The sequence below is a fragment of the Neomonachus schauinslandi genome, chromosome 9, assembly GCF_002201575.2.
Source record: "Neomonachus schauinslandi chromosome 9, ASM220157v2, whole genome shotgun sequence".
NCBI lineage: Eukaryota > Metazoa > Chordata > Mammalia > Carnivora > Phocidae > Neomonachus > Neomonachus schauinslandi.
Genome location: NC_058411.1, coordinates 80888162 through 80914978, shown reverse-complemented (window position 1 = coordinate 80914978; position 26817 = coordinate 80888162). Strand labels below are relative to the sequence as shown.

Here is a 26817-nt window from a genome sequence, read left to right as displayed (position 1 = left end):
GTATAAGTTCTTTATATATTTTGGATGTGAACCCCTTATCAGATATATTATCTGCAAATATCTTCTCCCATTCAGCAGATTGTCTTTCATTTTGTTGGTGGTTTCCTTTGCTGTGCAAAAGCTTTTTATTTTGATGTAGTCCCAGTAGTTTATTTTTGCTTTTGTTTTTCTCGCCAGAGGAGACATATCTAAAAAATGTTCTACAGCCAATGTCAGAGAAATTACTGCCTATATTTTCTCTTAGGACTTTGTTTTCAGGTCTCACATTTTAAGTCTTTAATCTGTTGAGTTTCTTTTTGGGTATGGTGTAAGTGGTCCACTCCCATTCTTTCACATGTAGCTGTCCAGTTTTCCCAGCACCATTTACTGAAGAGACTGTGTTTTCCCATTGTATATTCTTGCCTCCTTTGTCATAGATTGATTGACCATATAAGCAATGGGTTTATTTCTGGGCTGTCTGTTCTGTTCTATTGATGTATGTGTCTATTTTTGTGCCCATATTATGCTGTTTTGATTATTGCAGCTTTGTATTATATCTTGAAATCTGGGATTGTGATACCTCCAGCTTTGTCCTTCTTTCTCAGGATTGCTTTGGCTATTGGGGGTCTTTGTGGTTCCATACAAATTTTAGGATTATGTTTTCTAGTTCTGTGGAAAATGCTATTGGTATGTTGATAGGGATCACATTGAATGTGTAAATTGCTTTGAGTAGTATGGACATTTTAACAATATTTGTTTCTCCAGTTCATGAGCGTGGAATGTCTTCCTATTTGTTGGTGCCATCTTCATTTCATCAGTGTTTTACAGTTTTTAGAGCACAGGTCTTTCACGTCTTTGGTTAAATTTATTCCTAGGTTTCTTACTCTTTTTGGTGCAATTGTAAATGGGTGTTTTTATTAAAAATTTATCTTTTTGCTCTTTTCGCTTTTAGTGTATAGAAATGCTACTGATTCTTGGTATTAATTTTGTATCCTGCCACTTTACTGAATTCGTTATTACTTCTACTAGTTTTTTGGTGGAGTTTTTAGGATTTTCTATGTTTTTATTCTTGCTATAAATAACTGCACAAATTCATGTTTTGTTCTTTTGTGGATTCTCACATTTCTTAGATTCTATTTTTGTTCTTTAGTACCTTGTAGTTTCATAGAGCTCCCAGTTCATAATAAAATGTTGGCCAATATTTGAGTGCTTACCAGCATTGTCTTAAAGTCATTTTATGGATTTTGCCTTCATAACAACCATTTAAGTGTTATTACTATTTCTACCCCTGTTTATAAAAATGAGGAAACTGGGGCTTAACAAAGTTAAATAACTTGGCAAAGGTCTTCTGACTCTAAAGCCTGTGCCCTGAATAACTGTCTTGCTGATGTCAAGCTGTTTAGATAATTGGATTTAAAGCATTATCAGGCAGTCACCATTACTTTTGAGATTTTAAAATTTTTTTAACGAAACCATGCCAAGATCATTGATTCCTTTTTTTAATTTTCTTGGCCTTTTGTAGTTTTTAATTCACTCTGGTGCTCTATTAAGATAAATCATGGGAGCCCTGGGTGGCTTAGTCAGTTAAGGCTCAGGTCATGATCTCAGGGTCATGGGATCGAGTCCTGCATTGGGCTCTCTGCTCAGCGGAGAGTCTGCTTCTCCCTCCCACTCTCCCTTTGTGCGCTGTCTCTCTCAAATAAATAAATAAAATAAATAAATAAAATCTTAAAAATAAAGGATATATTATAAGGACGCTTGGGTGGCTCAGTTTGTTGAGCTTCTGAACTTTTAATTGCGACTCAGGTCATGATCTCAGGGTCCTGGGAACAAGCCCTGTGTTGGGCTCTGTGCTCAGGGCAGAGTCTGCTTGTTCCTCTCCCTCTGCTCCTTTCCCCCAACTCATGCTCTCTCTCTCTCTAAACTAAATAAGTAAATAAATATTTTTTAAGAAAAGATATATCATGTTTGTGTGCTGCTATGGGCTTGATGGATTCTAGGAGCAGGACCCCATCTGGAGAAGAGACATCCTTCATCTGAGACCTCTCAAGTGCAATGCAAGTGGAGGCTGGATGTCCTACAAAGTAGCAGATCTTGTGGTGGCTCCTGCCCACCCACCCTCCAGTCCCACCAGGGAGACAAGGCTTTAGTGAAGTCGCTGACTACAGATGGCGAGGAGAATGGAGACAAGCTGTGTGTCCTGCAGGCCTGAGGAAGGAGACAGCTCTGTGTTCGCTACAGCTGCTTAAATGCGATAGTATCAGGGCCCCATCCTGACCCCATGAGACGATCTGCTATGATTCTGCCAGAGCAGCACCACTCAAGAGACCTCCATGGGTTAAACCTGGGTGATTCTTCCTTGCCATACTCCACTCTTCCTTTTGGAACTCAGAGGCCAGTCAGTCCGACTTTGTTTCTCAGTCCTGATTACTTCTAAGTCCCTCCAGTGAACTGTCCTCTTCCATCTTTATACATGGCTCCAGGTTTCTTTTCTTCTTGGCCAACCTCTCACTCTTTCCGTTTGTCAGACCTCTCCTTTGTGCAACTAGTGGTAACCGTAACATATATAACACTTAACTATCACATATTATGTGCAAGAAGCTCTTCTCACTGCTGTACATATCTTACTTGCATTGTTTGATTTAATCCTCACATTGCCCCAAGGTTGGAGGCATTGTTAGTATGCCCACTTTGCAGGTGATGAAACTGAGGCACAGGAAATTTAATTCATCCAATATCACATAGTTACGAAATGGTAGAGGTGGGACTAGAATCCAGAAGTAAGGTTTCAAAGTCTGTGCTCTTGTGCTTAGTCATTGAAGTATCCTGTCTCTCCCTAGGATAAAAATTTCCCTACACACTTAACCTTTCTCAGAATGGACCTTCAACCATATTGTCTTTTATTTGGATACAAAAGTGCAACAAAGTACTAATGTGTGCTTGGCTAGCCGCTTGGAATACTTTTTTTGTTGTTGTAAAAGATTTTATTTATTTGTCAGAGAGAGAGAGAGAGCACAAGCAGGGGGAGCAGCAGACAGAGGGAGAGGGAGAAGCAGGCTCCCCACTGAGCAAGGAGCCCAATGTGGGGCTTGATCCCTGGACCCTGGGATCATGACCTGAGCCAAAGCAGATGCTCAACTGACTGAGCCACCCAGCATCCCTGGGATACTTCTTTTTTTTTTTTTTTAAGATTTTATTTATTTTTTGACAGAGAGAGACCCAGCGAGAGAGGGAACATAAGCAGGGGGAGTGGCAGAGGGAGAAGCAGGCTCCTGGCCAAGCAGGGAGCCCGATGCGGGGCTCGATCCCGGGACCCTGGGACCATGACCTGAGCCGAAGGCAGACGCTTAACGACTGAGCCACCCCCGCGCCCCCCCTGGGATACTTCTATAACCAGGGAATACAGCTTCCTAGGGAAAAACAACCCCCACAAATGATGTGCTCATAAGTGAACATTAAAAATCATATGAGAGGGCTCCTGGTGGCTTAGTCGTTGAACAGCTACCTTTGGCTCAGGTCGTGATCCCGGAGTCTGGGGATTGAGCCACCAAAGAACTAGACACAGCAGAATAATCTGAAAGAAACTATGAGCATTTAAAAACATGATTACATATTAAGGAATGGAAGCTTAGGGTAAAATAACTGGACACTGGAAATAAGAATAGGCAGTTCTACTAGTTATAGATCCAAATTCAGATTTCAAAAAGCTTAATACTCAATAAGCTATAAAAAAAGTATGATTTGATTTTCAGATGAATTGAGAATTGGTAAAATGGAAGGTAGACCTGGGAAATACCACCCAGCTGTCAGAAGATGATGAATTGATGGAGAATATGAATGAAAAGGTCAAGAGATATAACCAATAGAATGAAGCCTAGTATAAGTTCAACATGGGTTCCAGAAGTAGAGAATAAAGAGAAAGAGGGTAGGGCAAAATTCAAAATAGCAATGGTTGAAAATTTTCTAGAAATAAGGAAAACATGATTCCTAGGATTGAGGAAGCTGCCAAATTCCAAACATTTTCGTGAGACTGCAGAATTTTTAGCAAGCATATGGGGAAACCAACTCTCTCATATGCCTTTTGTGGGGGGTCATTTAATGACATATATAAAAATGTGTAAGTATTTTGACTCAGAAATTCTGCTTCTAGGGCGCCTGGGTGGCTCAGTTGGTTAAGCGACTGCCTTCGGCTCGGGTCACGGTCCTGGAGTCCCGGGATCGAGTCCCACATCGGGCTCCCTGCTCGGCAGGGAGTCTGCTCCTCCCTCTGACCCTCCCCCCTCTCATGTGCTCTCTCTCATTCTCTCTCTCTCAAATAAATAAATAAATAAATCTTTAAAAAAAAAAAAAAGAAAAGAAATTCTGCTTCTAGGAATTTGTCCTTAGTAAATAATCAGTTTAATTGGCAAAGATTTATATATATAAGGATGTAGATCCCAGCATTATAGAGATGGATATATTGGAAACAGCTTTAAAAAAAACTCACCAGTATGCAAAGATGAAATAAATTTGGGTATAATTGTAAAAGCACTGTTGCTTTTATGTAGCATAGAAAGATGGTTGATACGGTGAGAAGATCTAGTTAAAAACCAGTGTGCAGGGGCACCTGGGTGGCTCAGTGGGTTAAACGTCTGACTTTGGCTCAGGTCATGATCTCGGAGTCCTGGGATCGAGCCCTGTGCCCTGCGTTGGCTCTGTGCTCAGCAGAGTCTGCTTGTCTCCCTCTCCTTCTGCCCCTCCCCCTGCTCATGCTCTCTCTTGCTCTCTCAAAGAAATAAGTAAAATCTTACAAAAACAAACAAACAAAACAGTATGCATAGGTTGGTCCCACTGGCATAAACAAAAGTGTGTATATATAACAAGAAGTTTGGAAGGATAAATAGTTTAAGCTTACAGATGGTTACCACTGGGTGTGTAATTTTTACTTGTTCCTTTATTATTTATTTTTACTATCTTGTTTCTTCTTCTTCATTATTTATTTATTTATTCATGTCTGAATTTTAAAAATTATGTGTTGCCTTAATAATTATAAGAAACAATGGGGCATCTGGGTGGCTCAGTTGGTTAAGCATCTGCCTTCGGCTCAGGTCATGATCCCAGGGTCCTGGGATCGAGCCCCGCATCGGGCTCCCTGCTCCGCGGGGGGCCTGCTTCTCTCTCTCCCTCTACCTGCCGCTCTGCCTACTTGCGCTGTCTCTCTGTCAAATAAATAAATAAAATCTTAAAAAAAAAAAAAAGAAACAATAAAGTGTTTCACTCGGGAAACACACAAAAAAAGCCCGAAACAAAAATGGTGCCCTGAAGTTCTAGACCTCCCAAGTAATTAGAGCAGTTCTAATGACCAAGATATAAATTATATTACACAGTAATCAGAACTGTAGCCCAGAGAGCAAGACTCTTGGGTTCATTCTCCTGTTTCATCCTGCCTTGACACCTTATTTTTCAATTTTTCCCCCTCTTCTTTGTAAAACAAAATATATGCTCCCAATGTACTTTATGGCTATGGCATGAATGAGCTCATTTTTAAAACTGGAAATAAATGGATTAAAGTTAATTAAAATCTGTCTATCCTTCCTGTTTTGCCAATGGTGAGCAGCTGGGAAAGATGCCTTGAGTCAGTGAGCGTGGATAATGAAAACTGGTCAAAGATGTCATCCTTTCTTGTATTTCTCCTCTGGTAGGAAAAGCTGTTTCTGCAGCTGTAGCTCATCCTGTGTCTGCAGGCCATGTTGAGAAGCTGAGCAGCAGTCTAGCACTGATCACTGACCAGAGAAGGATTTCCTTGGGGCTCCATAGAGATTATAATTAGAGCTCAGTGTGACTTGGCATGTTTTTGCTTTCAGTACTGGGGAAGGGCTCTCTTTATATTTGGAAAAAAAAACAATGATTACATTGAGATGCTCAGTATGGTGAAGGCTGACAGTGAGTGGCTGTGGTAGTGCTCCCTGGCTGTTATCAGAACTTCCTACTGAGCACATAAAATTAAGATGCCCAGATCTTCCAGCGTTCTTATTTGGTTGGGCTGAGACCTAGGAATCTGTATGTTAAAAGCTTCCCAGGTGATCCTAATGATTACGAAGATTTAGGAACCATAGGTCTGTGGAATGGTGTAGTAATGGGAGGTGTCTACTCCACATAAATTATTTATATTTGTACCCAGTCTTCCTCTTTTTCCTTATCTTCTTTTCCTGTTCTCTCACTTTAAAAAATTATCAAACATGTTATTTCTTGGGGTGCCTGGGTGGTTCAGTCAGTTAAGCAGCTGAGGTCATGATCTCAGGGGCATGAGATTGAGCCCCACTTTGGGCTCCATGGTGGACATGGAGCCTGCTTAAGATTCCCTCTGCCCCGGGGTGCCTGGGTGGCTCAGTCGTTAAGCGTCTGCCTTCGGCTCGGGTCATGATCCCAGGCTCCTGGGATCGAGCCCCACGTCGGGCTCCCTGCTCAGCGGGAAGCCTGCTTCTCCCTCTCCCACTCCCCCTGCTTGTGTTCCTGCTCTCACTATCTCTCTCTCTGTCAAATAAATAAATAAAATCTTTAAAAAAAAAAAAGATTCCCTCTGCCCCTCATCTCTCTCTTCCTCTGAAATAACAATAATAATCATAATAAATAATAAAATTTGTTTAAAAAATGTTATTTCCTGGTTTTTGCCTATGTAAATCCTGTGTATATTTATGGGACTACTAAATGAGGTTGCTAACCCATGGCCTGGGATCTGGAATCTGACCTAACTAGTGTTTTGGTATCATTGTGTGTGAGTGTTTGTTTATGCATGTCTGTCCAAATGTCCTGTAGATACTATTTACCAGTATCTACTATCCTAAAGATGATATATAGCTTTCAACCTAAAATCATGAGACATAAAAAGCAAGGAAAATAACCCACTTCAAGAGACAATCAGAGATCTTAACTAACATATGATCTAGGTATTGAAATTATCAGATAGAGAATTTTTGAAAACTGTGATAATCCAGGATAATCTCCCTGTCTTAAGGTCAACTGAACAGGAACCTTAATTCCTCTTTGTCATGTAACCTAATATATTCATAGGTTGCAGGTATTAGGGTATAGACATCTTTGGTGGTAGGGCATTATTCTGTTTACCACACAAAACTACATGTAATTAGAATCCCCGAAGTAGAAGTGAGAGAGAATGGGGCCGAAGAGATACTTGAAGAGATACTGAATGGCTAGGAATTTTCCAAAAAAAATAAAAGATATCAAACCATAGATCCAAGAAGTTCAGAGTGCCCTAACCAGGTGTACACACACACACACACACACACACACACACACTTCTAGACACTTCAAACTGCTAAAAACCAAAGAGAGAAAATCCTGAAGGACGTTAAAGAAAATAGAATACATGCAGAACAACAAAGGTAAGATTTAAGGCAGACATATTATCAGAAACTACAAAATCCAGAAGACAATAAAGTGACTTCTGTCAGGTACTGGAGAAAAACCCCACTCAGCTCAGAAAATTATATCCAGCAAACACATCTTTCAAAAGTGAAGGAGAAAGAGAGACATTTTTAGACAAACTCTGAGAGAATTAATTACTAGCAGACCTGCACTACAAGAAATGTTAAGAGAAGTTTTTCAGGCATGAGGAACATGATACCATGCCGAAACTTGGATATACACAAAGAAATGAAGATCTCCCGGGCGCCTGGGTGGCTCAGTTGGTTAAGCGACTGCTTTCGGCTCAGGTCATGATCCTGGAGTCCCTGGATCGAGTCTCTGGATCGAGTCTCTGGATCGAGTCCCGCATCGGGCTCCCTGCTTGGCAGGGAGCCTGCTTCTCCCTCTGACCCTCCCCCCTCTCATGTGCTCTCTCTCTCTCATTCTCTCTGTCTCAAATAAATAAATAAAATCTTAAAAAAAAAAAAAAAAGAAAGAAAGAAATGAAGATCTCCCAAAGTGATAAAAGTGAAGATAAATATAAAAATCTTCTTTCTTTTATTTTAAATTACTCTAATCAGCTGTTGAAAATGAAAATTTCTGCATTGTACTTTGGGTTTATAGTTTATATAAAAGTAAAGTATGACAATGGAAGTGCAAGATTCTTACACTACATGTGAAGCACTATAATAGAAATTTGAAAGTAAACTGTAATTAAAGATGTAAATAGTAGGGGTGCGTGGGTGGCTCAGTCGTTAAGCGTCTGCCTTCAGCTCAGATATGATCCCAGGGTCCTGGGATCAAGCCTCACATTGGGCTTCCTGCTCAGTGGGGAGCCTGCGTCTCCCTCTCCCACTCCCCCGTTTGTGTTCCTGCTCTCGCTATCTCTCTCAAATAAATAAAATCTTAAAAAAAAAAAAAGATGTAAATAGTAAACACAGGGAAACTGCTACAAACATTTTGAGAAGATGTGTAAATAAGACAATAGTGGAAATAGAGTGGAATTCTAAAAAATATTCAATCCAAAATCAGGATGATAAAGAGGAAAAAAGGAACAAAAAATGGATGGGACAAATAGGAAACAAATGGCAAGATGGCAGATTTTACTCCAACCATATCAATATTTACACTAAATGTAAATGATCTAAACACAAATTAAAAGAGATTGTCAGATCAGTTAAAGAAGGAAGGGCCAATTCTTTGCTGTCTATAGGAAAGCCACTTTAAGTAAAAATACAGGGTAAAAATCATTCCTATTATTATCTGGCATGTTAATTAAAGTCATTTATTAATATTCTTTTTACATAATTCTTTTAACCTTAAGAGATTCTGTTCTTGGTTATTTTTTTGGGGGGGGTGGTGCAAACTGAAGCAAAGAAGAAATCTAAAATTCCATTCTACACAAAGTAGTTGTCTGTTCTGTTTCTTCTATTATGGAATAGTATGACCTAATTTGCTTAGACTTTGCTCTTATATTACATGGTGTTTGCTGAGAGTAAACATTCCTCTGTAGTCTTTCTAACCCCTGCTCATTCACTTTGGCCTCTCTCTTGGCAGTCTGTTGTCTTAGGGTTTTTCTTATAATTTAACATTTGCCTCCAGTGTTCATTTGCTTTTTTCAAGATTCAATTTTTAGAATGTTCTGGGTGTTAAGAATGTTAGCTTTCTGGAAAAGCATGACCATGAATTTTTTCGCTGCTGTAAGTCTCTGGGGAAGCTGATTGTTTTTAAAGAGTTAAATGTTTTCCCAGGAGGATTCCCAAAGGCATACTCCTTTCCAAGGCACTTTTGGAATATTTCATTTTGGTTATTAGTCCCTTTAACACAGGATTGTTACTCTCAAATATGCAAAGCCTGTGAACCACTTAAAAAGGACAGCCACAGTCAAATTTTTTAGAGGCAAAATGTAGTTGGAAAAAAATTTCCTGGTTATTTCCCCAAGCACTATGTGTGAGTAGTAGTTAATTGACATGTCTATGTCTTCAACATCAATTATTTTTAAGTTGGAAGTATACGGTATAAAGAGAAATCTTTATTTGTATTTTAGATTGGGAGGAATGATAGAGTAACAGTAGTCCCAGGGAAGGTAGGTTTGTCCCAATGCCATCACCCTCTACCTCTTCTTTCCCTCTTGGTTGTGTGTGTTGTGAGTGTGTACCGTGTTGCTGTGCCCACAGCTTGGCCACTGAATATTGTCATGGAATCCAGTATTAGAATGTATAATGAGTATATATAGGGAGAAATAATGGGTACAGAACTTGAATTATTTCCAAGGGGCATTAGGTGATTTAGAACATGATCTCTAAAAAAGTATCTCAATGTTGAATATTGTGTTACTTAAAATATATAGTGAGTTATCCTTAGGATGCCTTATAAAGCTAAGAAGAATCTGAAGTGCTAATAAGGGGCGCCTGAGTGGCTCAGATGGTTAAGTGTCTGCCTTCGGCTCTAGTCATGATCTCCGGATCCTGGGATTGAGTCCCGCATCGGGCTCCCTGCTCAGCGGAAGCCTCTCCTTCTACTGCTCCCCCTGCTTGTGCTCTCTTGCTCTCTCTTCAAATACATAAAATCTTAAGAAAAATAAAGTGCTAATAAGATGAAATGACCAAAAATGTAATTATTTTACTTTGTTGTATATTTGTGTGCATGAATGTGTATGTGTCTGCTCATGTGCTGGTAAGTGTGAGTGTGTGTGTGTGTGTGTGTGTGTGTGTGTGTGAGAGTATATATACACATACTTGTTTTCTTATGTGTGGTCAATTAGAGATTGCGTGTGGATGCTCCTCTCCTGATATTATGGTCTAATTCAGGTTTTTAGAACCAAAGAAGTCAGTTTTTAAGTGAGGAGAGAGGTGGTTTAGAAAATGGGAAGAACTCAGGCTTCTTCAGCTTCAGGTTCTTAATAGCAAAAGGGATTAGGCTCCAGATGCCACCTACCGTTTTATAAATAAGTGGAGATAAAATGTGACTATAGCAGTCTCAGGTTTTTCAATAATAACTTGTGTATGAAAGTGTGAAGATACAAATAAAATGTATGATTAAAAAAAAACAATAAAATAGTATGCCTGGCACAACTGGGAGGGGGAGGGAAAGAAAGGAGAATAGAGTATGAGAAATAATAGAAATTAGCTTCAGTTAAGTTTCAGGAATCTACTGTGTGCTCGAGAGACCCTGGCCCACAGCCTGTCCTCTCCTTTGCAATGAATTGTCTTGTCTGTTTGTTACTCACAATGTTTTATTCAGCATAATCTACCAAAGTAAGAATATTGACAGTGATAAGAGAAAAAGAAAATCCTAAAGGTCTTGATTTAGAATAAGGAAGGATTATTATGGGAAGACCCAAGTAGACTGGAAATACCCCTGATTTTGACAACTGAAGATACTGTGACATGTACTTGGTCTTCATGGTAGACTTACTCCTTCCTTCCTTCCTTCCTTCCTTCCTATTTCTTTCTTAGATTTTATTTAAAGCACGTGCTGCATGCAGGAGGAGGGGCAGAGGGGGAGAGAGAATCTCAAGAAGACTGCCTGCTGAGCAAGGAGCCCAACTCGGGGGTTGATCTCATGACACTGAGATCATGACCTGAGCTGAAATAAGAGTCCGATGCTTAAGTGACTGAGCCACCCAGGCGCTGGGGCAGATTTCTTTAAGTGGGCTATTTCGTAGTTGGATGGTTACCAGAGTTTATGTTCTCTCTGTAAAACTTAAGTGAGGGAAGATGCTTCAGCCCGATTCTAATCTGTGCTTCAGTGGGAAAAGGCCAGAGGAAAAATTCCCCAAATCAGCAGAGCTTCAAGTACATCATTATTGCTCAGTCTCTCACCTTGGTGACAGGAAAGTGTGAGGGGGCCTGAGGTGGAGGTATTCGTATGAACAGCTCTTACACCGAATAAATGTGTATATATTCACAGTGCTGGTTTCTTCTCACTGAGGCAACATACCGCCGTAAGGAAAGTTTGGGAGAGAATTTCCTGGAAGCAGCTGGCCTACTTACGTACCTCAACACAGTGGCTGTTTTTTATCTTTGGAAGATAAGAGGTAGCTGTAGAATATTGTATTGGAAGAGAGAGTCTTGACACCAGTTATGTCAACCTCACAGGCACTGAGGCAGGTCCTTGCAGTGGCTAGCTGTTGCCCCTGGCCCCGCTGTTCCTTCCCTGGCTCTGTCACTCTCCTTCCAAGGGAGGCTGAGCTCTGGCTTAGTGTTAGAGCACATCCTCTGAGCATGTGCACAGGAGGCCGCCATGTCCTTGGGGCATGACTCATTGTCCCCATGGACCTGGCTCCCTCACCACATACAAGCTTTAACCGTAAGGTAGGCTGCCCTGCCTACCTGAAGACTTGGAGACTCTTGGGCGGAGGCTACCTCTGTTGAGGACTGGGATTTCTGAAACTTTCCATCTGGGAAAGTTGTTATTAAGTGCAGATTCCCAGTTCCATACCCATTAACTGTGGTTCAGCATGTCTGGTATAGCAATTCTGATGCACAGTGAGGTTTGGGAACTGCTGACTTAGAATATTCTCACATGATGAACATACTACCAAAGGTGTTAGCTTAACCAAAGGGACTTTTGATTACTACTTGTCTCCCGATTACAGATCCATGTATTCAGTAAATATCTACTGACTGCCTGTTCTGTGCCAGATACTGAGCAAAACAGTAGGGCTGTAAAACAGTGAACAACATTGACACAGTTTGTGTCCTCATGAAATGGAGGGAAACAAGTAAATTAGTAATTATGATAAGAGCTATGAAGACCCCAACAGGGTATTATAGGAGAGGGTCATGGAGGGAGGAGCAGTGAGTATTTAAAAGAAAAAGCTGGTTAAGGAAGGCCTCTCTGAGGAGGCAGCAATTACAGTGAGACCTAACTTCAAGGGAACCAGACATACGGGGAGCATGTTACGCAGGATAAAAAACTGGGGCAAAGGCACTGGGACAGGCTCAACTTTGATCCTGTTTCAGGAATGGAAGGAAAGGCCAGAGTGGCTGGTGCCTAGCAAGCCCAGGCAAGAGAGGAGTGAGATTAGGCAGGTAGGCACCAGATCATGTAGGCAGGCTTTGATAACAGATTGAGAGGGAAGGGAATCAGACATTTTGTTGGGAATAGGAGTGTGGAAATGAAAAGAGGTCTAACATCAGACACGAATGTGGGAGTCATTAGCATTTTGATGAAGAGCCACCTGAATGGGTCATCTTGCCTAGAGAGTGGCTCTAGAGAGAGGATAGAGAAGGGCCTCGTAAGAAAGATGAGGAACAGCCAGGACATGAGAGAGTGGGCGGGGGGAGGTAGGAGGAAAACCAGATTATAGGCCTGTGGAAGCCACAATAGGAGAATGCTCAAAGATGTGTCATTGCATCATTGCTGCTGAAGGTCTAGAACACAGTACAATCCCACACAGTAGCCGCTAGCTGCAAGTCACTATTAAGGACTCCAGATGTGACTAGTGCAAATTGAAATGTGTGCTTCTCTCTCTCCCTCTGCCTGCCGCTCCCCTGCTTGTGCTCTTTCTGTCTCTCAAATAAAATCTTTTTTAAAAAGTGTAAAACAGGGCGCCTGGGTGGCTCAGTTGGTTAAGCGACTGCCTTCGGCTCAGGTCATGATCCTGGAGTCCCAGGATCGAGTCCCGTGTCGGGCTCCCTGCTCTGCAGGGAGTCTGCTTCTCCCTCTGACCCTCCTCCCTCTCGTGCTCTCTGTCTCTCATTCTCTCTGTCTCAAATAAATAAATAAAATCTTTCATAAAAAAAAAAGTGTAAAACAAATTGTACACCATGGACACCTAAAATGAATTTGATGTTATATGGCAGTTATATTTCAATTAAAAAAATGCACACCAAATTTCAAAGACAGTGTAAAAACAAGAATGAAAAGTATCTTATCAGTACTTTTTTTTTTTTTTTAAGATTTTACCTATTGTTAGAGAGAGAGAGAGAGAGCACAGCAGGAGGCTCCCCGCTGAGCAAGGTGCCAGACACAGGACTTGATTCCAGGACCCTGGGATCATGACCTGAGCCGAAGGCAGACGCTTAACTGACTGAGCCACCCAGGCGCCCCTCATCAGTACTTTTAAAAGTAATGATTACATGTTGAAACGACAATGTTTGTGATATATTGGGATAAATAAAATTTCACCTGCTTCTTCTTTTTTTTGCAAAATACGGCTGCTAGACATTTTTAATTACACTTGTGGCTTGCGTCATATTTCTCTTGCAGAGTTTGGCAACATGGAGGTCATTTCCAAACTTGGTAAGAGTAGTACTTGCGTGAGATTAAGTAATACCTAGCAAATTCTTTATACTCAGATGAGACTGAGTCATATCTAATACTGTTATGTCTAAAACTAAATAACAGAACTCACCACCAAAAATCCTTCTAGACTTTTTGATGTGTACATAGTGATTTAATACTTTCACATAAATTGACAATAGAATATGTACGTATTTACATGAAATCCTTTGAAATCAACTCTCAAATGTGGTTTTTCAGATCTTTTTTTAACCTGTCCCTTTCTTTCCTTTGTCTTCTTTCTTTTCATTTTTTATTTTTAATTTTAAAAACTTTTTTATTTTAATTTTTTTTTTTTTTTTTTTTTGCCTACCTGGCCAGGAAACTTCATGGTGTTATGGTCAACTTGCCGAACAACCGTGTTCAAATCTGTCACCAACAGGTTCATTAAAAACCTAGCCTGCTCCGGGATTTGTACCAGCCTGGTCTGCGTGCCCTTTGACATCATCCTCAGCACCAGTCCTCACTGCTGCTGGTGGATCTACACCATGCTCTTCTGCAGGGTCGTCAAATTTTTGCACAAAGTCTTCTGCTCTGTGACTATCCTCAGCTTCCCTGCCATTGCCTTGGACAGGTAAGATTGGGTAGCCCAGGGTTCAACGCTTTTTTTTTCCGAGTGTATTGAAAAATTAGCATCACAAAGCAAAGGGTGACTAGTCAATGTTCCACATACTGTTAAGTAGTTCGCTAATGGTCAATAGAAAGAGAATGAATGTCTGAAATATATGCCTCACAAAAGACACGTTGATTTCACGGCAGCTACGGAAAATAGGACTTGAGAAAAGACGTGGCATGGGGGGTGGGTTTCATCATGAGGTTGCTGGAGCAGGCTGGATCATGGTGTAGCTTCAGCTTGGTTGGAATTGGTGGTATTTGCGTTGCAATTTGTAGTAGATTGCTCATCTGATTGATAACTCTGCAATTAGTGCTTTTTGATGTAGGATGAAAACATTTCTGGAAGAACAAGGGGACAATTCAGTGGTGATTTAACAAATGATTAGACAGCCCAGTTGGACCTGGCAAGATAATACCAGAATTCCTTTGGAGGATTGATTTCCAAGCCTCTATATTGTGGTGGTGGTTGTTTTCTCTTCCCATCCTCTTTAAAAGGATGTTCACTTGGAAATGAATCATATCTTCGCTACTGCCATTGTACATAATTGGATCAAATTTATCAGGGTCAAGTGTAAAGATCTCCGTAATCAGCAGCTTCCTGCCTTCTCCTTTCGTTGTGAGTACTTCATGAATACAGTTTGAGTTAGTAATACATTTTAGAGAATAGAACTAAATAAGCAAACAAGAGCTGAGGAGTTGCATCCATGAGTACTTTTGATTTCAAGATTTACAGAGAGGAAAAGTTGCTGAGGGGAAAGTGCTGGGTCTTCTGACTTTATCCCCATTGATACATTTTAATGGATTTTACATAAATTTTGAATTTTTATTTTTAAAAAATATTTTATTTATTTATTTGAAGAGAGAAAGAGAGTGCAAGCACAAGCAGGGGGAGCGGCAGGACAGAGGGAGAGGAAGAAGCAGGCTCCCTGCTGAGCAGGGATCCCGATGCGGGACTCGATCCCCAGGACCCTGGAATCATGACCTGAGCCGAAGGCAGACACTTAACCGACTGAGCCACCGAGGCGCCCCATGAATTTGGAATTTTTGAACTCTTTATCCATTCAAAACATACTTGATACCTTAATGACCTATGAGGGCATGGATTGCAGAACCAATCTGTGGAGTCCCTTCAACCGCAGGCCTGGAACTCTGATTTGGTCAGCTGCCCTGGGTCATCTGCATGGAGGGACACACAGACCCACGAAGTCTCCAGCGTACTAGGAGGAGTCATTGACTTTGTGGTTAAGAGAGGGGAGGCTGGAGCCCCAAGTGGCTTTAAGCCCTACCTACACACAGCTTTTGTGCTGGGTTGCTTTGGGCAAAGTGGCTTAACCTTTCTGAGCCTAAGGTTCCTCCGCAGTAAGAAAAACTAAATGAATTATTTATGGCCTGTGCTTGGATAGGCTGCATCAATATTTGTCTGTCTTTCTCTAGGCTTCCCTTTCGATGGGCACATTTTTCCTTAGATATATTGTCTGCAATCATTGTACCGTCAGATCTGGCTGGGAGCCACTGTAGCTCTTTGGAAGTTTCTCAGTAGATCACCATCTCCAGGGGAAGGTGAAGCAGGTGACAAAGCCAAGTGTCACTGGCCAGGTTGGGGTTTTGTGTCTGCATTCCTGCTCATAGGGGTCAATAACCCAGCAGATGCAGCTAATAGTTACTTTGTGGGTATCTAGACTCTGTAGGCAGGACTTTCTATTTTCTTAGAAGAGAAATCAGAAATCTGGAGTTTTACCATTTTTATTTATTTATTTTTTTGTTCCCTCTCTCGCTGTGTCTCTGTCAAACAAATAAAATCTTTAAGATTTTATTGTATAAGTGATCTCTATACCCAATGTGGTGCTCGAACTCATAACCCTGAGAGCAAAAGTCGCGCACTCTACTGAGCCTCCAGGTGCCCTGAATTTTATCGTTTTTAAATGTTGTCGACTAATTTTCATTCAAAAAAGATTCCGTGGGTCACTCAATCCCTTCAACAAGCTGAGGGTGCTCCATGCGATGCCATTTTGCTGCGTGTGTCTCTTTCATGCTTGGCAAGAGGTCTCTGAATATCTGGAAAGTACACTTTCACCCTAAGAAGAGACCACCTGCTCATTTACAGTCATTTCCCCCCCCCCCCCCCCGCAGATCTAGGCAACCACTAATCTATCTCTGTATGTTTGCTTTGCTGGGGGGCGGGGGACATTTCATATTGTGGAATCATGCAGTGTGTTCTTTTGCATCGGCCTTTCATGTTTTCAAGGTTCATCTGTGCCCGAGCATCGGTCCTTCATCCCTTTTTCCTTCATCCCTTTTGCTATAATTGACATACAGCACTATATAAGTTTAAGGTGTACAGCAAGATGACTGGACTTACATTGTGGAAGAGTAAGTTCAGTTAACATTCATCATGTCATACAGATATGAAAAAAAGAGAAGGAAATGTTTTTTTTTTTCTTGTGATGAGAACTCTTAGGATCTACTCTTAAAAATTTGCCCCGTTCCTTTTTTATTACTGAATAATATTCCATTGTATGGATATTGTTTGCCCATTTACTGGTTGACATTTCGGTTGTTTCCACTTTTTGGCTCTTCTGAATAATGCTGCTATGAATCCTGAAAGATTTTTACAACAGGATGCAACAACAGTGGGGACACATTATTCTGAATCATTTGCTACCATGCCTTGAAGCAGTGCAATAATCCCCGTGGGTGGTTTCTGGGCCTTTAGTCTTAGACAAGAAAATATGTAAATGATATGAAATCCTTATTTTCTTTCCAGCACAGAAAATCGATTGTATTTTTGCTATTACTAAAAAAAAAAGTAAATACATCTTTTTAGTAGAAAAAGAAGACTGGTACAAAAAAATCCTATTTTAGGGCTCCTGGGTGGCTCAGTTAAGCGACTACCTTCAGCTCAGGTCATGATCCCAGAGTCCTGGGATCGAGTCCCACATCGGGCTCGCAGCTCAGCGGGGAGCCTGCTTCTCCCTCTGACCCTCTCCCCTCTCATGCTGTTTCTCTCTCTCTCAAATAAATAAATAAATAAATAAATAAAATCTTTAAAAAATCCTAGTTTATTATGCAGGGAAACCAATTGCTGGCAAGTGTAGGCTGGTGGGCATGAAGGTGAAGGGAAGACAATCCTTTCTCTCACTTCTTTCTCACTCAGATACTTGTTTCCTGGCTCCTAGTCAGTGAGTTCATTGGGAGGCCACTTCCTGCATCATCTTCTAGAGATGTAAACATAAACAAGATGATTTCTAATGAGCCCGTGTGCTTTTCCAGTACATAGTGGAAGTGTGGTTTTGTTACCTGTCAGTTGACCAATGGGAATGTATTCATGTGTGGGTGTAGCACCTTGACATTGGATTTTTTTTGTTTTTTGACATTGAATTAAGGAATTGTGATTAGAAAAGTGTATCTATATTCAGAGAAAAAAAAATTGAGAGCATGCATAACCTATGCACTTCTTTCTCTTTTTTTCCCCCTCCCAGAAAGAGATCCTAGGACCCATTTCACCACTCTCCATCCATTCCTGATCATCCATGGTCATGTTGTGCTTACATTGCATCTTCCTCAGCCTGGAACATTCTCCCCCAGCTTGCCCCCTGCCAGACCACCACAGTGCCACCTTCTGTTGACATTTTTCCAGGTGCTCCTTTTCCCGTCCCTCCTTTGTGCATACCTCTAGAAGAGCAATCATTTCCTTGGTTATACCTGCTCGCTTGCATGCCTTTTCCCCCATGGGGTTTAGAGATATTGCTGTGTGTCTTTTCATCTTTGTAACTCAGTGCCTGGTACAGTACCTGGCACAGATCTCATGCCAGGAAGACATGCTTGCTTCCCTGGCCCCATGAGCGATGAATGTTAATAGAGTTGTAAGGTCGACTCCAGATTTGGCTGACTGTGGAGATGTATGCTCACCATAGGTCTGATGGCTGGTGACAGCGCTTTCATGACAGATGTGGTTCCTGGGGTCTGAAGAATTACTCAGTTTCCCTAAATCATGGGTGATACTGAAACAGGGTGCTTTTGGAATTCTGATTACAGACTAATCAAGTGAAAGCTTGAAGAAAGAAAGGTCTGATCTGATTTTAGCAAAAATCTAATCATGCAAGCATTGTAGACTTACTAATTGCTAGGGTTACGAGTGATCATGAACAATGAGTGAACAGTGGCTGTTGAGCAGGCATAATTTTTGTCAGTTGAATTGATTTTTTTTAATGTTTTATTTATTTATTCATGACAGTCAGAGAGAGAGAGAGAGAGGCAGAGGCAGATGGAGAAGCAGGCTCCCTGCCTAGCAGGGAGCCCGATGCGGGACTCGATCCCAGGACCCTGGGATCATGACCTGAGCTGAAGGCAGACGCTTAGCCATCTGAGCCACCCAGGCGCCCCAGTTGAATTGATTTTTGTGCAAGGACCTTGTCGGAGTCCGTCCTTCACACGGGGTTCTTCTGCCCTGAGCAGCTATAAATGCTAATGATATCCACGTATGCACTATGCCATGAATCTGCTTTAGATATGTGTGTAGGCAAATTTCTTTCCATTAGTGGCTTTGAAAATTGCCCATAAGCTCCTCTAGCCCATGTAAAATTTTTGTTACAAGTTACCCTTAAATTGACATTTTTTTACAAGAGACCTTTAAATTGAAAAATCTATGTCTTTACAGCAGATGGAGACATCCTTTATATCAAGGGCACTCCTTGGGATCTAATGCTGGTGGCAATATTTATAAAGTTAGCTATGAAATGCAATTATTTACCTATTTTCCTGATAGTCTTGAGTGTCCCATACGACGGGGCTCCTCTCTGCTCACTTGAAAAGGTCCTTTTTTAAAAAAAATTTTTTTTTGGCCTAGTGATGCTTTTTGTGTACAGCAAAGTCCTCAAAACTTAAGGTTTGGCTTCCCAATTCCCTCAGTGATTCCCTTTGTCTGAGGCAGAATAAAAGAACTTGACCCATTCTTTCCCCCTCTCTCCTACTTTTGGTAATATAGAGACCCCTCATTTAAACAGTACCTTCTCCTGTGAAATGAAGTTTGCTTGTGCATTTTGCAGGTACTACTCCGTCCTTTATCCCCTGGAGAGAAAAATATCTGATGCCAAGTCCCGCGAACTGGTGATGTACATCTGGGCCCACGCAGTGGTGGCCAGCGTGCCCGTGTTTGCAGTGACCAACGTGGCCGACATCTACGCCATGTCCACCTGCACCGAAGTGTGGAGCAACTCGCTGGGCCACGTGGTGTACGTGCTGGTCTATAACATCACCACGGTCATCGTGCCTGTGGCTGTGGTCTTCCTCTTCCTGATACTCATCCGCCGGGCCCTGAGCGCCAGCCAGAAGAAGAAGGTCATCATCGCGGCCCTGCGGACCCCACAGAACACCATCTCGATCCCGTACGCCTCCCAGCGGGAGGCGGAGCTGCACGCCACCCTGCTGTCCATGGTGATGGTCTTCATCTTGTGTAGCGTGCCCTACGCCACCCTGGTCGTCTACCAGACCGTGCTCAACGTCCCCGACACGTCCGTCTTCTTGCTGCTCACGGCCATTTGGCTGCCCAAGGTGTCTCTGTTGGCCAACCCTGTGCTCTTCCTCACTGTGAACAAGCCTGTCCGCAAGTGCTTGGTGGGCACGTTGCTGCAGCTGCACGGGCGCTACAGCCGCCGGAACGTGGTGAGAGCGGGGGGCGGGCCGGCCGGCGCCAGCCTGGAGCCCAGCCTGCGCTCGGGCAGCCAGCTCCTGGAGATGTTCCACATCGGGCAGCAGCAGATCTTCAAGCCCGCGGAGGATGAGGAGGAGAGTGAGGCCGGGCACACTGGCTCGGCTGAGCTCCCGGCCCAGGAGCCAGCGGGGCCCCGCCTGCAGGGGGAGCGCGGCCCGCAGCGTGCACCTGCTGCGTCTCTCCTGCGCGCCGCCGACCCTGTTTGCCCGGGGGCGCCTGCGGCACCTGCGGAGCCGGAGACGCTGCCTGACAAGTACTCCCTGCAGTTCGGCTTTGGGCCTTTCGAGTTGCCTCCTCAGTGGCTCTCAGAGACCCGGAACAGCAAGAAGCGGCTGCTTCCCCCGCTGGGGAACACGCCAGAGGAGCTTATTCAGACAAAGATGCCCAAGGTAGGCAGGGTGGAGCGGAAGATGAGCAGAAACAATAAAGTGAGCATTTTCCCGAAGGTGGATTCCTAGTCAGGACTGCCGAGCTCCCCACACTCCTGCCTTCCCTTCACTCTGGCTGGCCCCAGGGTTTGGGGCATCTCATTGTAGCCAGGAACCGTCTGCCTCCTCCTGCGTGGGCCCTCCTGAATGAGAGGGAAATCTTTAGAAGATCAGTTGTCCTCTTTATTGAGGGAGTCTACGTATGTGTCTCTGTGATCTGTGTCCTTGGTGAAGTGTGCATTCCTCTCTGTGGAGACAAAAGGTGGGCAGTGTGCAATGGGTCTTGGGATGGGTACTCCATGTGCGTTTTCCGAGGACTCCTTGATTCCTGGGCCCGGCAGGGAGTAAGGGAGAGAAGAACATCTGTGAGCTCGAAGGGAGCAAGGGCACCCTGAGGGAAGCCCAAGATAATTACGGAGTGGTGTGGCCACAGAGAAAAGGCCTATTTGATTGACTCAAGTAGGACAAATATTAAAAAACGTTTCATATTGATATGTATCTTCAGGGGAGATAGGGACTTGGCATTTGACACCTTTTCTCTGGAAGGCCTGATCGGATGAATCAGTTTCTCCTGAAGCCCTTCATCTCTTTCACTGGGATGTAGATGAAGAAAGGCGTTTCCACCCCCATTTGACAGACAAGGCAATAGGTGGGCCTGGGGGTCAGGGAGATGATACTCTGTCTCGAATATCCTGATATTCTCCTGGCACCACTGAAAGCCTCAGAAAGTCTGTCTGCAGTGTTGGTTGGAAAACACTACAAGTGCTTTACTATGTCTTTCCCCCTAAATTGCATTTTTTTCAATCAACGAGAGAGAAGCTAAGAGGTAGAGAAGAAAGACAGAAATGTCCATACCCTGTAGTCTCTTCTCTTCCAATGTTGATTTCATGTGAAAGGGGCCATGTCACCATCAGTAAGAGTGAAGTATATTGAAAAAAAATTACCTTGCGCCAACTTTTGGAATTAAAAGGTAATTTAAAAATGCAGAGTTAGTGTAAACTGGGTCCTCTGGAAACATAAAAATACTTGCTTAGGAAAGGTGATGCTGCCAAAAGAGTGAGAGAAGTCAAAGATGGCTTCCTTCTGATGAGGACTCCAGAACCCAGGTGTGGTCAGCCTCATGTTCAGTCTCGTTTTGCAACTATGGTTCTCCCTTCATTTTGGACACAAAGGAGGAAGAGGACAGGGAGAACGATTTTAATCATTTTAAAATGCCCAGGTGGCACCTAGCCCGGGGGAGCCCTTCACTTCCTCTTTTCTGGTAAAGTTTTAGCAGGAGTCAGAGTGGATAGAGGAGGAGGACAGCGTCCTCAACAGGTTAGCGGGGGGGGGGGGGGGGGGGGGGGTGAGGGTGGGCTCTCACAAGCAATTCAAGTCTTCTCTGGGGTGGATTTCACCAGGCTAAACTCAAACCATTGATGACACTTCACTTTTAATGATGGCAGATCACGTGCCAGTTCCACTCTTCTCTCTAGGACATTTTGTTCTTGGTAATAGTATGTTGGCGGGGGCGGGGGGGGGGGGGGCAATCCAGTGCCTTGAGCAAGCTTGAATGAAAGTGGACATTCTCACCGGCAAACTTCCTTCCACATCCCAACGGCAGTGGCCCTCATGGATCACTTCCTAAAACCGCATTGACCTGTTGTCCCTCTGAGGAAGCTCAGGCTATGTGTAGGGAGTTTCCTTTTCCTGTTCTCTTCCTGGGTGTGGTGTCTTGTGATTCCAGAATATGAACCCAAAGTCCCTTCCCCGGGAGAGGGAAAGCCTTCCTCTTCGTGTTGTGTCTCCTTGCCGTGTTGTGTGCGCTCAGCACAAACGGGGGGCTGCCACACCCTCTCGGCGCCCCCCACCTTCCAGGCCCTTTGTGCATGCCCTGATAGTTAACTGTGGCCCTTCAGGCTTATCTTTCAAAACCTTCACAGTTGTTACAACGTTTCTCCAGGGGAAACATAATTTGTCAGAAAATTGTGTTTAGAAGAACCTGTCAAATGTAGCCACTTTGGTGGTGTTCTGATAATATATATGTACATCTTAACACATTCTGGTGAGGCAGAATTTGGGAGTTATTTCTTATGTATGTTTGAAGCGGATGGTTGACTTCTAACAGGTCATTGCCAGATGTATTTCTATAGTCTTTGAAGAATTCCGTTTTAATAAAAAACTGAAAAGCCGTTTCTGAACTCAAAAAAAGTTGAATGAGCTTCGTTTTTTTTGTTTCTTTCTTTCCCTCTCATGTGGGCATATTCATGTAAATGCTGAATGTTGATTTAATGAAAATTACAATGATAATGGGAAGGTAGAGGAGAAGTAGAGGGGATGATTATGCAGGAGAGCAATGTCCTCATTTACCCTGACAGGATGCAAATGATGTCCAGAGTGGATGATGCAAAACAGAGTAGAATACACATATTTAGAAATACGGAGATGTGTGACTGTGGCTGAAACTATTGCAGGTCCTTGTCTCTGGGACTGTTTTCGGTGTTTGTTTTAAGCCTTTTGGTTATATTTTAAAACAGTCTACATGTATAGATACAAATCAACTTAAAAACCTTCTGAATTTTGCAGCACACCATCAGAATAAGCAAAAGAAAATAGAAGAAACCATAAGCGTCATTAAAGGGAATTGAGAAAATAAGACAATTTAGGCTTTCAGAATCAGAGTAACCAATGGCTTTCTGCTGATACGCTCAAATAATGTCAGTTTACTCGGATAATTCCTTTGGTTCAGGTCTATGAACTGGGCAGCTACAGGCTATTCTGAATTCCGTATTTTCTCAGTAACCAAGAAGTAATATTTTTTTCCTTTTTTTGTGTGTATTCACTAAAGTACATTTAAGAATTATTGTTACTTTTGGGGTGCCTGGGTGGGTCATTCAGTTGGGCATCTGCCTTCGGCTTGGGTCATGAACCTGGGGTCCTGGGATCCAGCCCCGCATCAGGCTCCCTGCTCATCAGGGAGGTCTGCTTCTCTCTCTTCCTCTCCCTCTTCCCTTGCTTGTGTGCTCTCTCTCTCTGTCTCTCAAATAAATATAATCTTTAAAAAAAAGAATAATTGCTACTTTTTAAGAGCAAGTTTTTAAGTAACGCTAGTTTACTTCAGAAATTTATTTATTTTATTTTTTATTTTTTTTTAAGATTTTATTTATTTATTTGACAAGAGAGACAGCGAGAGAGGGAACACAAGCAGGGGGAGTGGGAGAGGGAGAAGCAGGCTTCCCGCTGAGCAGGGAACCTGATGTGGGGCTCAATCCCAGGACCCTGAGATCATGACCTGAGCCGAAGGCAGTCGCTTAACCAGCTGAGCCACCCAGGCGCCCCTACTTTAGAAATTTAGGACCCACCTAGTATTTCACATTGATAGAAAAATACTGAATTTAATGAATTCACCTATTCTGGAATTTGTTTACTTATTTATAATGTATGTTCCCATCTACTTAAGACAATATCTAAAGTGAACACAATATAAGTACCTTTGCATTAACTACTTCCAGTCATTAGAATATTACCTAGAGGATCTCAAGTAGTTTTAATTTATAATACTCTGTGTCTTAAAGTTTATTCCCTTGGCAGCATTTGGCTTCTCAATGCCTGCTTTGTGTTTACATATGATGTTTCACTGGAGGATATTAAAGCACAGCTCACAGACTTTCTGTAGGCAATGATATAATCTCTATTCTGCAGCTGGGGAAACCAGAGGCACAGATGGCCAGGTCATTAGCTATCAGAAATGAAGCAAGTAGAGACAGAGCTAAAAACAGTACAGAAGGCGTCACGGCCCGATTCTTCCACTGCACCCTCCGAAGTACTGATGATCATTATCATCCGCCGTTACGATCGTTATTTTTGAATACCCACTTGGCACATATTATTAAACTGTACTGGGGACTGGATTAAAGCCCTTAATGCCTGACAGCTGTTTTTCTCAACGTTATTCCTCAAATTTTCCTTCAGCTCCATGATTTCCCCAGCTTCATTGTAGAGTAATTGGGTGCAGAGTAAATGTTAAGAAACTCTTAATGGAATGCAAAGATAGCCATCATTCGGCTGAGAGTATTCACAGACATCGTCTTCTGCCTCGTGTCCTCCTTTCTATTTCTGCACCGAGGTCACCTTTAGTTTAAGAGTCATTGCCATCAAAGCACTCTCAGCCATCACCAACACTCCCGCAGGGACACTCGACACTGTTTTCTGCAAGTATCTGAAATGTTTACAAGATTCATTCATTCAGAACAGTAAATATTACTGCATTTAATAATGCTATTATAGTGGAGTAGAAAGTACTCAAGATATGGTTCCTGCCCTCTAGATGGCTTGGGGGAGAGAAGAAAGCCCCTATAAGAGACAGCAGTAAATGCTCAAGTGCTAACAAGAAGTGCTGAAGGAAAGTGAAAATTACGTTTTACTGTGTGCATTTTAGCGATTTTATTCGATGGATGACAAGGTTTTTCTTTAAATTCAGGAAATGTCTCTCCATAAAAATGCCCATTTACTTCACATAATCATAGCACTTAAAATATGGAGGATCTTAGCCTACTTAAAATATGAAGAAATCAGGGCCTAGCAGATGGATTTTTTTCCAAGACCTTGGACCGGAACTCATAATTTAAAAAATTTTATTTATTTGAGAGAGAGCACAAGCGGGGGCGGGGAGGGGCAGAGGGAGAGGGAGAAACAGACTCCCTGCTGAGCAGGGAGCCTGATGTGGGGCTCGATCCCAGGACCCTGGGATCATGACCTGAGCTGAAGGCAGACGCTTAACGACTGAGCCACCCAGGCGCCCCCGGAACTCACGATTTTAAAATATGCCTAATCCATAAGCAAGATGTGCGGAGTGGAGACCAGTGATTTTTATAAATGTCTTTTTCATGATGAAATGTAAATAATTCAGTAGATAGCCAGTTGAGAGGATGAAGAAATACTTTCCTAACTAAGGCGTTCCATTTTGCTATCTGCTACTTGTTGCAGATAGGTAACTACTACTTGGCACTTAGAAATCCCCCTTACTGCTGACACTTTCTGAGTGGAGGTGAAAAGTTGGAAGGGATTCATATGACCACCTAGCCCCTGCCCCTGGCAAGATCACTAGACATGATTAGAGAAAGGCTGAAAAACTCACTTGCTCAGAAATGGTTTTCAGGAGGATTTGACTCAGTACATGACCAGTGAAAGGTGGACAAATGAATGCATGAATGCAAGTGTGCCACCTGAATATGAAATCCCTCCAAATTTGGGCCAAGGTAACAGTTTCTAGATTCATAACAAAAAACAGTTGACAATTTTCATAAAAATACCAAGTCATCTGTAGCAAAACATGTAAGATCCCAGGACCTGGAGATTATGACCTGAACCGAAGGCAGTCGCTTAACCATCTGAGCCACCCAGGTGCCCCTAATTTTTCTATTTCTACAAAGTAAGGAAAAGTGCTCAGGAGTTACCGACCCATTAATCAATGGAGGGGCTGGTAAATTGAAGCCTGCAGAAGTGAAGGGCCTTGTCTTTCTGAAGTCAACAGTAGAGGGGGATGCAAATCCAGATCTCAAAACCTAAACCAGTTTTCAATACATTCAGTTGGCATCATGCTATAAAATAGGGCACATCTTTTGTCATTTTGCTGTTTAATTCTTTACTTGTAGATTGCAGAGGACAAGACTGATGGCTGTTACTATAACCCAGATGTTTGTAAACAGGCAGTTCTTGCTGTCCAGCCTGTTGAGCAGGTGTCTTTTGTGCTGGTAAGGATACTGTTGCAGCTTAGGCTGGGACACATAGAGCAGGTAGTTTCCAGAGGGAACCAAGCCTGCTTAAATTGGGTGATCACAGTCTCAGAGCTGAAGGTAAGCTTAGAAGCCTTTACCCAGCCCTTATTTTACCAGACAAACAGGTTGAGGGAGGTCAAAAGATCAGGCCCAGGTCAACTCTTTGCAGAGCCCTGATGAGAAACCAGGGATGCATAATTTAAAATGGTTTTTATGTGTCAATGTATGAATTACATAACAATGTATGAATTATATAACATTTTGAGCCAAATTAGAATATTAATTCTAGTTTGTTATGATAAAATGAAGGGAAAATAAATCAACTTCTGTTAAATAAGGAGTTTGGATGATCAAAGAAGAAAGAGGTTTAACAAGAAAGCCAATAGTCATCAAAATACTGTGTAGTTCCTAGTGTAATAAACACCTTTTATGTTCCGATGGAAACATTACTTTGAGTTTGAGCTAAGAAAAAAGATGTGTTAGAAGGAAGTGAGATGCTAAGAAATTCAGGATGGCAGCCTGGCTGCTGACTGATGAACAGCCCCTGTGCTTTTTACCTATGTCCTCTTTATCTCAGAGACCTTAATCCTGAGAAAACGAATTTCTCTATGTTGTTGCTTAAGACCCTTGAAGTTTG

At 42.5% G+C, this 26817-nt stretch overlaps 1 protein-coding gene across 1 annotated transcript in view; it reads left to right on the top strand.

Annotated features, from left to right (window-relative positions):
- GPR176 (G protein-coupled receptor 176) overlaps positions 1–20454 on the top strand; it is a 119703-nt gene extending 99249 nt beyond the window's left edge. Inside the window, exons 2-3 of the mRNA XM_021695558.1 lie at positions 13993–14245; positions 19332–20454. Coding sequence (XP_021551233.1) covers positions 13993–14245; positions 19332–20454 — 1376 coding nt within the window. The remainder of the gene's footprint in view (positions 1–13992; positions 14246–19331) is intronic.
- Positions 20455–26817: the final 6363 nt, after the last annotated feature.